Genomic DNA, 19979 nt, shown 5'->3' on the forward strand with positions numbered 1-19979 from the left:
CCAGCACCCAGGGCTGCATCGGGGTAGGTCCATGCCGGGTCTCCTCGGGGATGTCTTGCAGGAAGTGAGCCGTGCCAGCGGAAGCAGGGGACTGGCTAAGGCAGCTGCACCCTGGTCCAATCATCAGAAAGCAAGAGACACAAGAACTAAAAAGGTGAGGCTCACCGAGTCATTTATCTCTCTGTCCTTCAATTAAGCCCACATGTGTTTATTGGCCTGGTTGGCAAAATAAACTTTAACTATCTCAGAGGGTTTTTCTCATTTCAGTTGCAGATCGTACTTGCTGTTTGCAGCCAGCAAGTTAGCCTCCAACTCCTGAGATCCCATCCAAATAGGGGATCAGTCGTTGGCTGACTGTGAAATTGCTTACTCTGGACTCTTTGATCCTCAGTCATTGTGACTCCCCCACGGTGATTAGGTAGGAGCATGTACATAGGGGGTAGAGGACTGCAACTTCGGGATGGGTCCAGTTTGCCGTCTCAGGGAGAGGAGAGAGGAAGCCCAGGACCATGAGGGAAGAGGAGCTGCCTGCGGAGCCCGAGAGGGATCCCTGCTTCGAGTGGTGGCGGCAGCAGAGCCACCAGGGGCTGCAGTATTGAGACCAGGAGACAGAGCAGAAGAGCCGAGCAGTGATCATGAGGCACAGCTGCAGACGGGCAGGCCTCTTGGGCAGGGGTCACAGACCACGCGGCTGAGAGGCGAGGACCAGAGAGGATGCCTGCCAGCGTCACTGAGAAAAGGCATGGTGGACAGGAACGGTGTCTGTAATATTATGTAGCCTGTTACTAAAACCAAGCCAAACACCCCGCCCCTGCTATCAAGCCAATTCTGCCTCAGAGGGGCCCTATACGCGAGAGGAGAATGCTCCTGTGGGTTTCTGATACTGTAATTCTTTACAAGAGTAGAAAGCCTCATCTTTCTCCTATGGAGCAGCTAGTGGTTTGGAACTGCTGACCTTGTAGCTCACTGGGTAGCCCCCTCTGCCACCCTAACCTCCCAGAAGCATGAGGATTGTCAGTGAGTTCTGTGTGGCCAGGACAACGGAGTACCGAATCCAACAGAGGTGCAGCGTGCAGCGGAAGGGACGACTGGCATCCGAAGGGGGTGCAGGAAGTTGGAGGGTGGAGGCCTGTCTGACCGCTGCCTCACAGGCACCATCGTGGGCAGATGTCCGGTTGGAGTCTCCTCCTCCTTTGTGTGTCAGAGGAAGTCAGGCACGCGGACCATTTCCTCGCGGGTTGTCGGAAGGAGATCACCAGGCTTTTCTTCCTAGTCTGTCTGTCTGTCCATTGAAACCTGGTAAGCATCACGGCACCTGCAAGCCTCTCCGGACAGATAAGGGCTCTGAAAAGGTCTACTTTCCCTAGGGCTCACAGTTCTCCCCATGCCCGCTGAGGTAGTTTTGTTTCAGGTTGGCTCTCTGTGACGAGAACTAACTAGGTCAGTGGTTCTCAACCTTCCTCATGCCGCGACCCTTTACCTCATGTGGTGGTGACCCCCCAACCATAAAACGATTTCATTGCTACTTCACCGCTGTCATCTTGCTACTGTTATGAACCGGGCGACCCCTGTGAAAGGGTCGTTCGATCCCCAAAGGGGTCGCAACCCACAGGTTGAGAACCGCTGAACTGGGGCCAAAGGCCAAGATAACTCCAGGTACTGAATGATCCAGTATACCTTTTGAGGGGTGAACTTTAACTTTTGAAACAATGATAGATTTATAAGAAAATATAGAAACAGCGCAAAGAGGTCTCACGTACCCACGACTCCACGCGCTCCCAGGGTGACATCTCACTGAACCAGAGTGTGCTCGTGACCAGGCTATTGCCCTGGCCCGTACCCAATGAACTGACTGCACTCCAAGCTCACTGCTTCCAGCACGCACTGCGTCGACTGGGCTCACCGTTTTCTGCACGCACTGCGCTGGTATAACTCCATGGCATTTTATTGCGTGTGCACGTTTGTAGCCACCTCCACAATCAAGATCACAGTATATATCTAAATGGCTGCTTTTACTGACAGCAGATTGTTAAGAACGAGTCAGAGGAGGAGGAAGACTAACGATGACTGTCACCATGACGATTCAAACCACAGGCTCCACTCACTGCCACCGAGTCAATGGGGACTCATAGTGACGCTGGAGGACCAGGTGGAACAGCCCTGTGAGTTTCCAAGACTGTAACTCTTTACGGGAGTAGCAAGCCTTGTCTTTCTCCCGAGGAGTGGCTTGTGGTTTAGAACCGCTGACCTTGCGGATCTCAGCCCAACTTGTAACTACTATGTCACCAAGGGTCCTGGTAAAACAGAAGGCTAACGGAGCAATATCACCACCCAATACTTAATGAATTTCTAGGGACATTTGCTTGTTTATTTTGGAACCTCATTATTTGCATGAACATCTGCCTGGTGAGCCCAGGAATGTATTAAGTCCCTAACTGCTCAGAAAATACTGTTGGCAAGGCGGGCGGGCAGCTCCCGTGTCACCTCTCATTGAATGACTGTGGCTGCCTACAGAATACTGAGGAGGACACATCTGGATTCCGCAGGAGACGGCCATTGTCTGATGACAGACACTCTGCCCAAGGCAGTTGAATGCATGCCAGTAAGTTGTCACTTCAAAAGTCTCTGTGGCTTTTGAGCCACATCGTGTTCTGAGGACTGAGCAAGAAGGACAAAGAGGAGACAGCCTCTGTCCCCATGGAGTTCGTCAGCTCTAAGGAGAGGCCGGTGCAATGGCCAGACCTGCAGCTCCTCCGTTTCACGGAATCACATAGAAATAGTGATCTGGGCAAAGCATCTGATCAGTGGGTCAGAAGCGATAGGGTGGCTGGTCTGCACAGGGGCCAATCCAGTCGCAGACAAACCAGTCTCTGCTAGCGATGAGGAGCGCCGTGAGTCCAGATGGTCGGGGAGCTGCAGCTGACCGATAGGCTGGCAACCAACTATGGCTCAAAAGAAACGGTCTGAGGGGCTACTTCTGAAAATCTCCCATTTCCCACCCTCTGGAGGATGGTTCTACTAAGACACCCAGTGGGTGGTCGCCAGTGGGCACTGTCTTGTCGGCGACTGGTTTGGTTTAGTTTACTAGGTGCTAAGTGAGGTCATCTCAGAGGGTAGGGTTAGACGGAAGAGGCAGCTTTAGAGTTTAGAGTGAAGAGCCAGACTCTGGAGCCTGACTTCCCAGGTTCAAGCCCCCCAGCTCATCTGCTTAGCTAGTTGGTCAAGTGGCTTTGCCTTTCTCTGCTCCAGGTGACTTACCTGTTATATGGGGATGACAACATACCTACTACCTCACGGTGCCCCTTAAGAAAGCATGTTCACGGTCTCCAAGTTGATTCCGGCTCACAGCGACCCTACAGTGCAGAGTAGAGCTTCCCTTCGGGGTTTCTGAGACTTCAAAATCGGGGGGTTATGCGTTGTGCGACTCCCCCAAAGGGCAGCAGTGTGAGCCCACCATCCTCTCCACAGGAGAAAGCTGGGCCTTTCTCTTCCTGTAAAGATTTAGATTCAGAAACCCACGGGGCCATCCTACTTGGCTCTGTAGGATCACCATGAGTCAGAATTGAGAAGCAGCGAGGTTTTTGTTTGGGCTTTGAGAACACACAGCCTGATCTTCCCCCTGCAGAGGAACAGGTGGGTTCAAACCACTAACCTGGAAACAGCTCAATGCTCAGCCCACTCTGCCATCCGGGCGCCTTTGAGCAACAGCGAGCATATAAAACGTACTATGCCGGAATACGTTATTGTTGCTAATTCACTGTTCGTGGTCTGTGGGAACAATTCTAAAGAAATGGACTATTTTTATAGTCATAAAAATGAAGAGGTTAATAAAATAATTATTGAGGTTCCAAGTTACAATATGAAACCTGTGAATGGAAAAAGCAGGCAGATCAAATGGGGTACTTTTCAGTATTCTTATTTCCCAGGGTTTGAGTTCCTGCCTCACATCATTCTAGCAAAAAGCTAGCAGGTTTTTCAATCCAAAGGTAGAAAATGCTAAGAAAATCACACCGCTCAGCAAGTTGAACAGAAAAAGTCCTTTTCTTTCGTATCTGCAGCACCACCGTTTCTGCTCACCAGGGAAGGGCAGGAAGTAAGGTGAAGGTGGCAGTCTGGGGACAATCGGAGGCAGTGAATGCCCATGAGGGAGTTATGTAGACGCTTAGGGAAGCCGGGACTTGCTTGTTCTTTCCCTGAACGCTTTTCTCTCCTTACAGCAGACTTCAGAGAAAAGTAAACCCAGGATATACCAAGCCAAGTTCTGTGAACCCCGCATTCAACATGGCGTAGGACGGCTGAAAGGAGTTGACCAAGACTTATGCACAGCTGGTGGGACCCAGTACTTGGGCCTTTTCTGGTTCCATGACTAAGGGCCTGCCCTCGCTCTCACTCCTGAGTACACCTGAAGACCCTGACAGAAAGAGGCACTAAAAATAAATGCTGCTGTCTTCCAAAGCACCTTGTACTTGTGTTGCTTAATATATAGATGTACCAACCTACACCCACCTATTCTCTGATCTCATCCATAGATAAAAATACTCACTTGATTTAAGTACTATGATCAATAAAAAATACTCATCTCTGAATGGATGGAAATGGGTTAATAGTCACTAGATGAGATTTTTTTTTAATTTACCTCTCCTCTTACCCTCATCCTTTGCCCCTTTTTAAAAAACTCTCTCTGGCTCCATCACTTAAAAAAAAAAAAATACATAGATTTTTAAAACTCTTTTGTTGTTACTGTCAAGAATATATAAAGCAAAACATACACCAATTTATAGTTTTTACATGTATAATCCGGTCACATTTACTATATTCTTTGAGTTCTGCAATTATTCTCAACCTCATTTCTGAATAACTATTCATTATTAACACATAAATTCATATAAATTCACATGAACAAATTCACTGCCCCCTAAATTTTCTATCTAATCTTTTGAGTTGCTGTTTTCAATTTGAGCCCCGATAAACAGTTCTTAAGAGTAGAATACTAAAGGGAGACATTTTTTTCTAGTTAAGCTAAACAATTGTCTTTTTGTTTGTTTAAATCATTTTATTGGGGGCTCATATAACTCTTATCACAATCCATCCATCCATCCACTGTGTAAAGCACATTTGTACATCTGTTGCCCTCATATTGTCTTGTTTTAAGATAATATCAGATATTGTCAGTTTAAGGCTCAAGTTATCTCAGAGTCAGTTTCATAATTTCACCCAACCTTCATGCTTCCAAGAAGTCTGGAGTCGATGAAAACAAAATTCTGATCTGCATTTTCCTTTTGGATTGGAATTCTTCTGTAGATTTTTTTGATCAAAAATGCTAAGTGATGGTAGCCAGGTACCGCCCAGTTTTATTCACTTATAAACATAATTTTTCTCCAGATTCATATTACCTTCTCAAAGTAAACATATATCCCAATGCAAATTTGTTTAACTTGTTCCTGGCCTACCTGGCCTCCAGTTTAGAATCATGAATTCAGTTGTATTGGGCTAAGCACACTTCGCTTAGCTCTAGTATTTCCATTGATCAATTCAATGGTCAATTCTTGGTCCTCATCTTATTGGACCTGTTGATGATGTTTGATTCAGTTAATTCCTTTTTCTCCCTAATGGCATTTTCGTCTTTTTACCTTGAAAGATACACATCCCCTGAGTTTCCTCCCACCGCAACGGTCTCTCCTTCGTTTCCTTGCCTGCTTCCTCCTCTTCCCCAGCCTCCATGTTGAGTGTCCCAGGCTCAATCCTGTACCCTCGTCTATCTACATAGCTTGAAATACCACCCATCGGTTGGCAATTCCTACATGTCAACGATGAATCAGTTCTCTTCATAAACCTCATACTCATATATCCAACTTATCTGACATTTCTAATGGCCTAACTCATTAGAAATAATAGCAAACTCACTCGTTATCTCCCTATACGCAACCTATATTATTTGATAAATCAGGCTTTCCCCTACTCAACTGATGGCAACTCATTCCTTCCACTTGAAAATGCCCTGGGGTCATTCTTGAATATTCCCCTTGGTACTTGTGGCAGTTACATAATCTGTTGTCAGTTTGAGACTTAAGAGTGAAGGGGTGGAGTTTAGCCTGCCAAGCAGGCCGCAGCTTGATGCCCTCATTTGGAGGTGCTCAGGCAATAAATAGCTCACTGGCGGCAGGACACACACTCCCTCCCTCCCTGTGGGCCATGCTTACTGAAAAGACAGATGGAACTACACTAGAGCCCTGGAGCTGGAGGAGTCACAGGGAGAGCCCTGCCAGCGCTGAGATGCCTCGACCGCCACTGCATCCATGAGACTTTCCACCCACTGGCCTGTGATCTTCCTGCATTCGGCGTCATTGCATGTGTTTCGTGAGTCTGAAGAGGACTTTATAGATTGCTACCGGACATGTGGGCTAATATTGGACTTCTGGGCTTGATCTGGACTGGGATGAGATGTTTTCTTAATGTACAACTGCTCTTTGATATGAAACTCTCTCTGACACACGTGTTTATAAATTTGTTTCTCTAGTCTACCCTAACACAGCACTCCTCATTCATTCTTTCAAAACTCCTGTTGGCACTACTTTTAAAATATACCCGGATTCTGAGACGTTCTCATCCTTCTAATGCTGCCATCTAGTTCAAGACTCTGTGGTTTCTGCCTGGGTCATTACAAGCGGCCCCTGACTGGTCTTTCTGTTGCTATCCTTGCCCTGGGACCGTCTGAACCCAACAACCAGAATGGCTTCCTCACAGTGTAAGATCATGATTTCTCTGCTGAACATTCTCCAATGGCTTCCTGGTTTGCTGAGAAGAAAGGTCAAAGTCCTTGTACTCGTCTGTAATTTCCAGCGGGATGTGTCCCGCCTGATGACCTCTCCAATCTCCTCTCCTAACTCGGTCTCTCTCACTCCCCTGCAGTCAATGGTCTCCTTAGTCTTGTTCAGACAAGCTAGGCAGTGATGTCTCTTGGGATTTCTGCTCTAGCTTTTTCTCTATCTAGAAAGTTCAACCCACATATAGGCATGTGGCTCCTTTACTTCCTTCAAGTCTTTGTTCACATATCATCTTCTCTTTCAGGTCTACCCTGACCACTTTCTTCACTACTACAACCTCCCTCCCCCACTTTACCTCCTTAGGCCAGGTCTTAACATTCTTATTCTTTTTCTTAATTCCACACCGCTTACCAACTCCTCCCACTGTATAACTTACTTATATATACAACACGTCATTTACATGCACTCGGCTGGAAGTTCTACAAGGGAAGGCAACTTTGTCTTGTCCATTGACAAGTCCTAAGTGCCCTGAGTTAACTAGGCATATAGTAGGGGGTGAAGAAACATTTTCTAATAAGTAAATAAGTAAATAATTCATTCATGAGTGAACATCTAAGCCAACACCAAATCTTAAATGAATCCCAACAGTTTTCTTAAGGAATATTTCTAGTATCCATTCCTTCTGCTCCATGCCTGCTCCTATCTTAAAGACATGTTTTCCTTTCTTCCCACTGTTTTTGGAGGGAGTTCCTCAGAGGGTTACTGACCTTGCAAACCATCTCGTTTGCCCCTAGAAGCCCATTCCCCCTCGTGGGCATGCTCACGTCACACTCATGGCCACTGTGGGGTGGTCATCCCTTTTGCTGTGGACGGGCTGTTCACTGTCATTGACTCAGCCCTTGTCTTGGGGAGACGCCACACACAACGGAATTAAACGTTTCCTATCCCCGTGCTGTCTCCATGCTGGGCCTCTTTCAACAGACAAGCAAAGCCCATTGCCACAGAGTCAGTTCTGACTCAGAGAGAAGCCACAGGACAGAGTAGAACTTTCTGGAAGTAAATCTTTACGGAAGCAGACTGCTATCACTTTCTTTTGAGGAGTGACTGATGGGTTTGAACTGCTGACCTCTCAGTTAATAGCCAAGCACTTAACCACTGTGCTATCAGGTCTCTCTACCTGGGCTTTACTATTGACTCTGATCCATTCCTTCAGGCTACTTTTGCAGCCCACCTCTCGCTCCCTTTCCATTCCTACATCGTTACTTCATCCTGCCTGCCCTCAACCCTGCCAGCACACGGTAACCTCTACCCTTTGGCTCACAATGCATATTCCGACCCCCACTCCCTTTCTAAATATCCTCTCCCCGCTGACATGCTAGCTCACTTTCCATTTCCTGTGCAGTCTTTGCTGACCCTCCAGTTCCCCAGGATCTCTCCATACAGTCAAACCACGGAAGAGCGGGGGCCCTTCCATTCACATGACATGTAATCCTATTGTGACCTGTGTTCTTAGGGTATTTAGTTTACTGTACTTTTTACCCAACTTATGAACTCTTCTGTAAAATTCCAGTGAAGTCTGTCAACAAGGAGGATTTATTTTTGCATTGTGAGGCTGCCTGAGAGCTCTCCTCACTCCCTGGAAGAGTTGAGAGAGTGTCTTAAGCTCCTTTCTATTTTCTACGGACTCCCACACAGCGTCAGGTATGAACGACTCAGCACCCACACGGGGAGCATGGACTACCAGTGCTCCGACACTTCACAGCGGTAAACTATTAGTGGAATAAACCCAAATTTAAAACAAACCGTCAAATGGATGGCTTTCTCGTTGCAAGACCCCAGACTACGCTCCAGGTCATGGGCTCAGGGAAAGGGGGCTAGGTGTCAACGCGGACCATCAGAAGAACTGAAAATGGGGACGCACGGCCTGGCTGTCATCATTATCACTTGGCTCCCCACTGGGGCCGCCATTTGTCGACACCTAGTGATTGCTCGTGTCCGGGCTGGGCTTTTTCATGCGGAACTTCACTTGCTCTCACCTCCTTTGAAGGCTGGTACCGTGGAGATTCCCATTTCACTAATAGGGACCTTCCGCAGAGAGATCTACTAACACAGCCACGTTGTCGTTAGGAAATCATGGGTCTGGGATTCGGACCTGGGATGGCTTTGATGCCATAAACCTTGTTCTTTCTTTTGGGTCAGGCTGTTTCCGGGGGTCCCCACTCTATAGACGAGAGCAGCACGGGTGATGACCGACCCGAGCCAACATTTGTAGAGTTCACAAGCACTGTCAGCACGACGTACAGGGCAGCGTTGGAAAACAATGGCATTCGCCTTTTGCTAATGAGATTACTGAAATGCAAGGGTTGAGGTGGCCAAGTGTTGAAACGGAACTTGAATCTAGAAGGACAAGCTGGGCTCCCTACGTCTGCTTGGTGGATGCTCTGAAACCGGGCTCCCACCCCGGTCTTCTTCCCAAGAGCTCTAATCTAGTCACTCACTAGACCTCCAAGTCCTTTTCGGCTCAAGCATCGTGAAAGGGCTCTCGGGTCTGGGAGACCATGGCAGCCATCTGGGTGTCCGGAGTAAAGAGTCCAACTGCCTGCTGACCACAGTCTGAGAGCTGCTTAAGTGTCATCGTCTTGACAAGACCTGGCCCTGTCTGTTTAAATCATGGATGGCCAAGACGAATGTGCAAACAAGTGGCGCAAACACTCGGCCCCTTAAAATACAAGCAATTCCATTTTACGTGGGCGAGCAGCTCGCGGTTCACCTCTCTGCCAGCGATCAGAGGTTAGGAACAAAATATTAGATTCTGTTGCTGACCCAGGAAACCCGGGCAGCAAGCTGTCTTCCCAGCCTGCCTGCGTCTGCTCTGATAGAGCCAGCCATCGCTCACCATGACCCAGCGGCTGGGGAAACAGTTCCCGGCTGGATTACTAGTCTGCCAAGGGGCCGGCAGCCTTAGGAACCCTCTTTCCATGATCGACGCCATAATCACCTCGTTCCCCAAATGTGGCAAAGACCATCATCGAAATGTGAAAGTAGGGGAAAAGGATCAAAAACCTCATGCGTTATCAGCTCAGTGTCTTACGCATTCCCTGGGTTGTGCCTCTAAAATATTGCTTCCATTCACGCTGTCATAGCGCCACACAGCCCTGCCTTCTGAGATGGCCATTTCGAACGGCCCATTAGCTAAGAGATGCGAGAGGAAGGAGGGGCGAGAAGCCACCAGTGCCAACTCGTAATACTCAGGTATCACTCCACTGGGGAGAGGGGCCATTCCCAAACACTGACAGCTGCACAGGCCTCACCCCCCACCCAAGGAAGTTCTCCCAGAGTGCTCAAGGACACGCGAGAACCAGCACAGAGGAGGCCGGGTCCTCTCCCACGTGGCCGGAAAGCAAGCACGGAGGGAAGGTTTGCAGTGGGCTCAGGGCCCCTCGGGAGCCCCGGACAACTCAGGCCCTAGCCACAGCTCCAGGCAGGGCCCTTTACTGTCATGGTCCAAAGAGCAGAGAGCTGTCTTTTCCCTCTTCTCTAGCACAGGGGCACCCAACCCGCCTCTCCTAAGGGGTTAGACCGAGCGAGGGAGTCCGGAGCATTCACACCAGGCCACAGCAGAGCAGCATTCTCAGTTAGCAATCCACTCTCCCCCCAGGAGAAGGGCTCCCAGCCACTGGGGCCTCTAACCAGAAAATGCAGGGAGGGAACATTCCAGGGTGAAAATAAAAAAAAAAAAAATAATAAGGGGGTTGGGGCAGAGAGACAGAAAAATAGGGGGGGAATGCACAAAGTCCATTTGTGGCTGGCTGGTTACCCTGGGCTAGAATTAGGTTCTGAGTATCACATGGAAATCGAGCGTCTTGGCAAATCCCCAGGGTGAAATACGTGGAGGGAGAAAAGGCATTCTTATTTTTGGAAACAGGAAGTCCCCCCCCTCTTTTTTTTCCCCCACCACTGAGTCTCTCTCTCTCTTTTTTGGTTTGTTTCTAACCCAAATTTGAACCATCCACCATTTTCACCTGCATCTTTTCAGAGTCCAAAGAGCCCAAAAGACAGGGTCCCAAGAACCTCTCCCCATTCCAATTCCAAGGACCCCTTCTCTCCCGGGGTGACAGAGTGCTCAGAGCAGACATGCCACGCACAGCAAGTCGCCAAGACCAGACTGCGGGAAAGGGCTTCGGGGCTGGGGGTGGGGGCACTTACTTGTACTTGTGCTGGTTCCAATCGTATTGATCGTGGTGGGGACGGACGAGGAGGAGTAGAGGGGCACGTGGCCATTCTCACACCCCAGGCTTTTGTCCTGCCAGTTGGAGGTGTTGATGCAAATCCCAGCATCCCGAGAGTTCTGCCACCCGTTGAGCTTGTCGTCGGAGTTCTGTCTTTGGTGATAGTAGTGTGTCTGTCCATAATCCACAGAGTCTGAGCGGCCTCGGTTCTGGCCGCTGAAGCTGGTCGACGTGCGGTCCTCCAAGTGGTTCAGCCACATGGCTAGAGCGCTGCGGTCTTCCAACGAGGTGGCCGGGTGTATCAACGCATAGGACAGCAGTTGCCTACTCTCTTCGATGTGCTGGCTGTGTTCAATGGAGTGCGCCAGGATTTTGGGCAGCAGTTTCATATACTCTACTTTAGCGTCGAGGTTCCCTGGCTTCAGCAAAGGCAGGTGAGCTAAGAGGAGGGAAATCACTTTATCCTTGGATTCTTGTTGCCATTGGTTAATGATTCCTGAAAAGAAAAATATTCAGGGCAAATAAGCAAACAGAGCCACTCAGACACGAAGCCCCACGCTGCAGGGAGAATTCCCGTGGATTAGAGCCTCCATCTGGGTACCTGACTACCTTGTCTCAAAACAGGCTCTGGTTAGATAACTGACCGTGGTTGTCAAGAACAGCAACTCGCTTGAATGGAACACAGAGCACATCTTCTGAGGAGATTGGGTGCTCGATGTTTCACACGCACGTCTCCAAAGAGGTGATGGCTACTTTGGGTATGGCCCAAGAAAATGTACAGTCCCCCCCGCCCCCCAATATGCTTTCTTACAAGTCCAGCTACTTCCTCAGATAGACAGGGGGCTATGGAATAAGGGGAAATTCACAGAAAAGCAAGTATAACCAGAGGTCACCATCTCTGAGCCCGGCTGCCCCACTCCCCCGGCCCCCATCTGTGAAAAGTGGTTTAAACCTTAGCAGAGGCATTTGTGTGAAGTAACTTCACAGGGGAAGAAATATGCCAGGAAAAAAAAAAAGTACGTATAGTGGTCAGCCTACACCTTTCACCTGACACCCAAGGAAACACACAGGCTCCAGGCTAGAGTGAAAAATGGCTCTAAGATCAGGCCCCAGGGAGACCTCTGAGTGCACACGCCAAGCAAGCAGGCTATTTCTATGTGAAGATCTGTTTTTAACACACGCACCCGGTTCCCTTCCTGCTTCCTCCCACTCAAAGCCCAAGCTTGTTGCCTGAAGTAAACAGGGATAAACAATGCACTATGATTGATCAGCCTTTGGGGAGTAGTTGGTTCTACAGGCTGACAGTGCCAAAGTTGCGGTGAAGGAAAGCAAGCTCCCTTCCAGAAAAGTCATTCATGAAAACAGGAGTCCTCAGCTCTGTCCCACTGATAGTCTGACGGACCCTAGCACTGCATAGTCCCGCAGGCTTTTATGCAGCGTCTCCGGGGTTGAGAGGGTTCCTGACGTTTAGCCCAAAGGCTTCACAATTCTAGCTGGTAGAAGTTCAATGATCATTGCAGGACCATAGCTACAACCTCATCGGCCAGGAACTGCAAAGCCTCTCGAGACCAAAGGGCATGGTCAAAGAGGAGCATCAGCAAAGAAGGAATGGAAAGAACGTAGGCCTTGGAATCAGGCAGATTTGGGTACAAACCCCAGATCGACCACTTAATAATTTGTGGTGGAACAAATAATTTGTGGAATGATTTTGGTCAGTGATCTAACCTCTCCACATCTCAGCTGCCGCATCGATCAAGGGAGAGATCGGCTGCACCTGTCCCTCAGTGTCAAAGGACCAGTACGTGGCGGTGGACGCAGCTCCTTCTATTTGTCTTGAGTTAGTCAGGCCCCCACCAGAGCGATGTGCGTGGTTTGGGATGCCACGTTTAAAAAATAATATAGAGAATGAAACAGCCAGCAATGACCCTGAAGCACAGGCGGAAGGGGAAGGGGGAGGAAAACCCATTTACTAGAAATGAAACACCCGGACTGAAATTAATGGGAACGTTAACACATCGTCACAAAAAGTAACCGACATCGGCTGAACAATTTGTGTAGTAATTGTTAAAATGGGAGCCAAATTAGCTGTGCAAACCTTCACCAAAAATACAATAAAAATTATTTTAAAGTGACAGTATAGAGAAACTGGAGACGACCCACTGAAGTGCAGTGAAATGAAATTGCTTGGGATGGCTTTTCTATCCATAGTCATTGTAACTCCTCCAAATGACTGGGTGGGATCATGCAAATGGGATAGAGGACTCTAACTCGGGGATTGGTCAGTTTTGACATTCTGCTGGGTATAAAAGTGAGCCATCTCAGAAACAGGAAAAGGAATCCCACCACCATGAAGAAAGAAGAACCACTATTGGAACACAGGAAAAATACCTGCCTAAAGCGGTAGAAGCACCAGTGGCACCGGAGGCTGCAGCACTGAGACCATGAGACAGAGCAGAGGAGTGGCGTGGAGACCAAGAGACAGAAGGCAATGGGCTTCCTGAGAGAGATGTAAAAGGTCAGGTGCTGGGAGGCTGAGCGATGACTTACTGGCATGGTTGAGATGAAATACTGCTGTGGACACAAGGAGGGTATCGTTCTAATGTTTTCAGATCATGACACATGGGAACCCGTTAACTTTCCTAATAAAGCCCATAGCTCAGTATTTTTCTGTGAGTTCTGTGTAGCCACTGTGTGGATGATCAAACCCAGCGAAAAAGTAGGGTGCTATGGGAGGATCACTTGGTGTTACATTGCTTCTTCAATGAGGAAGTTGGCAGGTAGAGGGGTGTCAGAGCTCTGCCTTGAAGAGTCTCCTTGGGAAAATTGGAATTGGTTCCCCTTCTCCTTTGTGTAATCAGCAGGTCAGCCATGCCCCTCCTCCCAACCATGCCATCTCATTAAAATGATTACTGAACATGACCAAACAGTTGGAAACGAGCAATAGCCACAATATGAAAGAAAATAGGGTTATTGAACGTACACACAAAGTAATATGAAGAAGTGCTTGATTCCCTTTAAGTGGGGATCATGAGACGCAGGACCATCAACTATTTGAAGACCAAGTTGTCAAATTAAACAGGAGAGATTAAGATTGGATGCAGAGAAGAACGGAGTTATCAGAATGATTACATGCTCAGGAGTCATCAAGGAAGAGTCTGGAAACTCTTCTGGGGGCTTGAACAATAGGGCTAGATGGTTTAGAACATCGCTGTCCAAGCAAACTATTACATGAGCTACATCCCTGCAATCATACATTCTCTAGTTATTGAGGAGCTCATCTCAGGGACTAGCCATAGTTGAAGTTCTCAGACATCTCGCGTGACTGGTGTTCCTTAACTAGACAACACAGGGTTAGAGACGTTCGGATTGGGGAATGCAGGCTGGAGAGTCCAGATGGTCTTGCAGGTCCCACCCAGCTCCTGGGTCTATATTTAACTAATGCCACCCAACATAGGGCTACCCTGGTGGCTTCCCTTCAGTATTCTCCACCTTTTAAAACGCTCTGGGAGATGAAGAAAGCACTAATTCTAACTTCCTTGTCATAACATTGTCAGCAAATAAGAAGCCTATTTTAGAGTATTAATCTGCTTGCGATGGATATAAAGTGGATTCATCATGTCTAAGGAGGTAGAGAGGCCCTGGAAAGAGCCCAGAGGGGCCTGAAAGGAGGCCAAATCTGCTCAAACACCACCAACCACCTCCCCTGAAAAACACACATTTAAAAATAAAATTTGGAAAGAATATTTAATAAAGAATTTCAGGGCAGAGAAACTCCCTAGCTTTCTGCTAGGTCATTTCCCTGTTTGGATATCCTACACTTCCCCACAAAAGGTCAGCCAAAAAAAAAAAAATCAGCAACAAAAACAAATCATAAATAGGGCACAGGATGCAAAGTGAACACATTACCTCTCGATAGCTGCTCTCTGCCAGGGATTAACCTGGACTTCAGAAAAGTCAGAGAGAGGCCACTAACCCTGGTCCTTCCCAAGGCTGAATTGGTTTGTTTTCTGTCCTGAGATGGTTGTAACACGGTTAGGGAGACAATTTTGGCTTTTGTTTCATACCACAGGAGCATACATAGAAATAAGAGTCCCTCCTTTGGGCTAAATACCCCTACTGGATCAAACTATTCCTGGTCTGCGGTGTGTTCCTGCTGACGGCTAAGCTGCTAAATGTCTCCTTGCACCAGGCACGCCTCTCAGCTCTGTGCTTTTAACGACTCTTTCAACCTTCACGAGACTGATGAGGACCTGTGCTTACCAGACCAAACCAGACTCACTGCCACCAAGTAGACCGTGTCTCACAGCGGCCCTACGGATCAGGGTAGAACTGCCCCCGTGGGTTTCCGAGCTGGTCACTCTTCATAGGAGTAGAGAGCTGTCATTCTCCTGCAGAACCGCTGGCAGCTTCGAACTGCTGAGCTTGCTGTTAGCAGCCCAAGCACTAGGCACCATTTACAGATGAGGAAATACAAATACAGGGAGTTCAAGATCTCCTGGCTGGTGAGGTGGCAGAAAGGGGGGATGCGAGTTAGCTTCTATATATACACCACAGCAAAGATACACAGGTGAGCTTATCTACAACCTAAATATATTCCTAGAGTCTGTGGCTCAGCAGACGGGTGGGTCAAACGGAGCAAAGAAGGAAAGGAGTTAGGAGACTGTGTTGGCACCGCCTACTATGGTTTGGTTTGGGGGCTGTGTCCACAATTCCATTGACATTCCTCTGACATTGGGTTCCAAGATGGAACCAAGGGAGAGTTACTCGAGCAACTAGAATGTCGTGGTGTTGACTCCACGGTAAACGATGCCAGACAGTAGGTTTTGCAGTGTAATCCCACCTTACTTTTGCTTGGATGACTGGCTCTGAAGGAAGCCTGCTGCCATGATGTAAGGGCACGCAAGCAGTCCTATGGGGCCTTCTGTGTGACGAGGAACTGAGGCATAAGGGTGCCAACCCCCCCCCCCCCAACTTGCTAGCCATGTGAGCAACCCATCTGGGAAGCCAACCTCTCGGTCTTAGTTCAGACTTCAGGAGCCTACAGACCCCATCAGCATCGTGAGGAGCCCTGAGCCAGGACCCTCCAATTCCTGATCCATAGAAACTATGACACAATGTCCATTCTTGTTTTAAACCGCTAAGTTTTAGGCCATTTGGTATGTAGCCGATGAGAGCCAGTACGCTTATCCCACGGTCTGTCAGAGGGAAAGCGCATTGTAGTTCTTTGCCTTTGAGAAGTGCGGTCCTTCTGGACCATTCTGCAGTGAAGGCCCCAGACAATCCTGTCACCCCGAGCTGTTCACCTCGCTCAGCCTCCCTTATCCCGATTATCCGCTCCCCAAACAACTGCCAGGCTATGATTTGGCGCCCCAGGTCCCTGCAAGGAGAGAATGCCCGGATCGAACTGACTTAAGGTATTTCTAGATTCTGTGACAATGGTTTTTCGGGCAACTTAATAAATGGTTTCTGATTATGATTCGGCTGCCCGTGGAGGCCTGCCTGGAGGTAGAATGCATGCTGATGATATGGATTTTGAGTACGTCTGGCCCATCTAATGACGGTTTCTCATGGTAAATTAATAAGCCGGCATTGTGAGCGCTACTTCCCTGCTGCCTAGTTAGCATTAGCTTGAGCCTTTCCCTTGGGGAAAGCAGCCCGAGAAGTGAGTTTCTCCTTTCAAACCGTAGCCTGATCCTGAACGGAGAGGCTTGGACGCCCTGGCTAGGGCCAGCCCAGCTGCCCACTGGGCTTCTTTATGGAGTCTGGACCATCGTCCAGAGATCAAGCAAGCTTTGCTGAGGTGGGTAGTCGACAGACTCTGTTCTCCAGGGAAGACACAGGAATTCTCATCATCACAAATGAACGAACCACTTCCACAACACGGTTTCTCCCACTACCCACCCTGGTATGGCCCCACTGGGGAGATGGGCTGCAGAGCCGAAAGCAAGGCCAGGGACGGCCAGGTTGGGTGACGCCAACTAACCTCTGTTTCTTGATCAGGTTCTCGAAATAAAGAGCTTGTTGGATATTTTATGCGGGTAAAATTAATTATTCATAGTTGATCAAACCGAAAAAGTAGCCAAAAAAAATGTTCCCAAAGATCTATGATCAAAACCCATGAGGATGAGGAAACTGTCCCAAGGATCAATCCTGGGAGTGAGAAAGTGTGTGCTTGAACCCCAAAGCTGGAATTACCTCACACGTCGGCGTGCCAGGGCCCCAGCTGTTAGCCAATTACCCTTAAATTGCTGTTTTATTTCAGTTTAATAGCAGTTACCAGAAAAGGGCTCCTCACCAGTGCCTTTAGGTCATTTGCTCGTGGGAGACATGGCTGGGAATGGCATGCACGCCTGAAATAAATGCACCACAAGGCAGGAAAACCAGTGGGTCTTCAATGGTCAAATGCTCCTTGGAAGAATTTTTCCAATCAACGCAATCCTAGAGAAACCATGCCTTCTCAATGTAGTGCGGCTGCACAACCCAGGCACCCCAGCCAGCGGTAACACCACATCCCGAGGATTTGAGGACAGGAAATGGGTTTGGTAGAAGTGTCAGATCGCATGTTGCTTTGTGCAGTCGAATTCTGACTCCCTGTGATCGGGTAGCACAGAGGAGAGCCGTCCCGTGGGGCATCCTAAGCGATCATCTTTATGGGAGCAGATTGCCAAGGTTTTTCTCTCCCCCATCAAACAATTTTTCAGTGACTAGTTGAACGGACGCTTAACCATTGAATCACCAGGGCTCCTGGCAGCTAACTCATTCATTCCAGAGCATCTGGGCTTCCCCGCTATTCCCTTAGCAGCCCAGCCAAGTGCCTGCCGCAGGGACTGTTCCACTGCCTAGAAAGAACACATCTCCTCCAGACGGCACCTCTCGCCTCTCTCCATTTCCTCTTGGTGCAAACGTCCCTTCTCCGTGAGGACTTCTCTGACCACACTATTTATCTCTCACTCCCCTCACCCTGGGCGCCCTCTTCCTCCTGACCTGCTTTATAAGGATAAGTTCAAACAAGCAAACAAACATTGTTCATCTATGCAGGGCTTTCCAAACAAAATGTCCCCAAATACATCTCTGCGACCAATGGCTGGCCACAAATAACTTTTTAGTAGTGCACTTACTTGTCTCAGTCTCATTAGGGGAATTTCCAAAAAAAAGTCCAATCCAAACAGATTCCCAGGGAGTCTGCTGGGCCATTCAAGGGCAAGAGGTCAGCTCAGCAGGTTATGGGGACTATTTGGGGGGATAGGGGACACAATGTTGAAGGGCTCATTGGGATAGCTTTCCCCCTGCCCCCCCAAAGGGCACAGGAAAACCACAGGAGCGTATAATCAAAAACGTTTTAAGAAAATGGAAAAGCACATAGGTGAGGGAAAAATCCAGGGGAGGGGTGACCAAGGAACCCCCATGGTGACCACAGGTGGCCAGGGCTGCTCCAGGGGCACTCCAGGGGGAAACCTTATCCTGTCCTCCCTGTAGCCCCAATCTTGTCCCTTCAGACTTAAAAAAAAAAAAAATCAATTTATTGGGGACTCTCACAGCTCTTATAACAGTCCATACATCCATTGTATCAAACACCTCTGTACATATGCTGCCGTCATCATTTCAGAACATTTTCTTTCTGTTTGAACCCTTGGTATCAGCTCCTCCTATTTTTCCCTCCCTCTCCCACCCTCCCTCCCTCATGGACCCAATAAATTATAAATTATTATTTTCATATCTTACACCTTTGTCCCCTTTATCCACATTGTTGTTCATCCCCTAGGAAGGTGGGGGGGGGGATTGTGTGTCATTGTAGTCTGGTTCCCCGTTTCTCCCCCTTCTCCCCCTACCTTCCCCAGTGACTACACCCCCCCAAACCGGTTTCGCTACTCCCGTTGCTGTTCCAGAGGGGTTTCTCTGTCCTGGATTCCATGTGTTTTGAGCGTGTACTCTGGTCTATGGATTTGTGAGATAGAACTGGGGTCATGATAGTGGTGGGGAAGCATTAAAGAACTAGAGGAAGGTTGTGTGTGCAGTCAGTGCTGTGCTGCCCCCTGGCTGTCTCATTCATTCCTGTGACCCTTCTGTGGGGGAATATCCAGTTATCTACAGATGGGCTTTGGGTCTCCACTCCGACCCCCATCATTTGCATCGATATGTCTGTTTGGGGGGTTTCTGGTGCCTGATACCTTATCCCGTCGATACCTCGTGTACGTACGTCTTCCACTCCGTCAAACTTTTTATTCCTAAAGCTCATAAAATCTTTTAAAGGAGTATGAGTGGAGTCCCTTGAGGATGCCAAACCTCTCGTTTGGGTGTGGTGGAGGTCAGTCCCAGGCCTCCGAATTCTTCAGCAAGGGTTAGAGAGATGGATGCTCTGCCTTCAGACGTATGCTGCCTTAGATGGGGGAATCTCGTGAGAAAACACCTTCTCATTTTGTTTAATAAATGTTTCTATGGTTCTTCAACCACTTTTGTCTTGACTTATTCTGCTATTTTTCTCCAGAGCACTATATCATGTCACTTGCTGTACATTACACTTTTCTCTTTCCACAACAATACAAACGTCATGGGGACAATGACATGGTCTCCATTTTCCCACACATTAACCTTCCTTTAGCAATCACACTTTTAAATGGTTACAAATGACATTGCCCCCAGGCATTTTGTTTGGTAAAACCCCAAGCCAAACCCACTCCCACTGTGTTGATTCTGACTCGTAGCACCCCTATTGGACAGGGTAGCGCTGCCCCATAGGCTTTCTGAGGCTGCAAATCTTCCTGGAAGAGGCTGGTAGGTTTAAGGTTGAGGATGGCAGGGTCAATGCTTAACCCATAGTGCCACCAGGACACCTATTTACGATATTGGACTTAAGACTTCATACTAAAACCATTAAGCACTCCCTAGAAATGTCCTTTAGACATTGGGCCTCCACTCAAGTACTCGCTCAACACAAGAATACTTTCTTCTATTAAATTGGCATTCTATGATGCTCACCTTCCCGACA

At 48.3% G+C, this 19979-nt stretch overlaps 1 protein-coding gene across 4 annotated transcripts in view; it reads right to left on the reverse strand.

Moving 5' to 3' along the window:
- Nucleotides 1–19979, reverse strand: part of SAMD4A (sterile alpha motif domain containing 4A) — a 265015-nt gene that overhangs the window by 89216 nt on the left and 155820 nt on the right. For all 4 annotated transcript variants that reach the window (XM_045287722.1, XM_045287723.1, XM_045287725.1 and 1 more), the window contains one exon: nucleotides 10971–11489. In XM_045287722.1, the coding sequence (XP_045143657.1) occupies nucleotides 10971–11489 (519 nt within the window). The remainder of the gene's footprint in view (nucleotides 1–10970; nucleotides 11490–19979) is intronic.

Source organism: Echinops telfairi, unplaced genomic scaffold (assembly GCF_000313985.2).
Source record: "Echinops telfairi isolate 266 unplaced genomic scaffold, ASM31398v2 ScPeMD7_18;HRSCAF=68, whole genome shotgun sequence".
NCBI classification, from domain to species: Eukaryota; Metazoa; Chordata; class Mammalia; order Afrosoricida; family Tenrecidae; genus Echinops; species Echinops telfairi.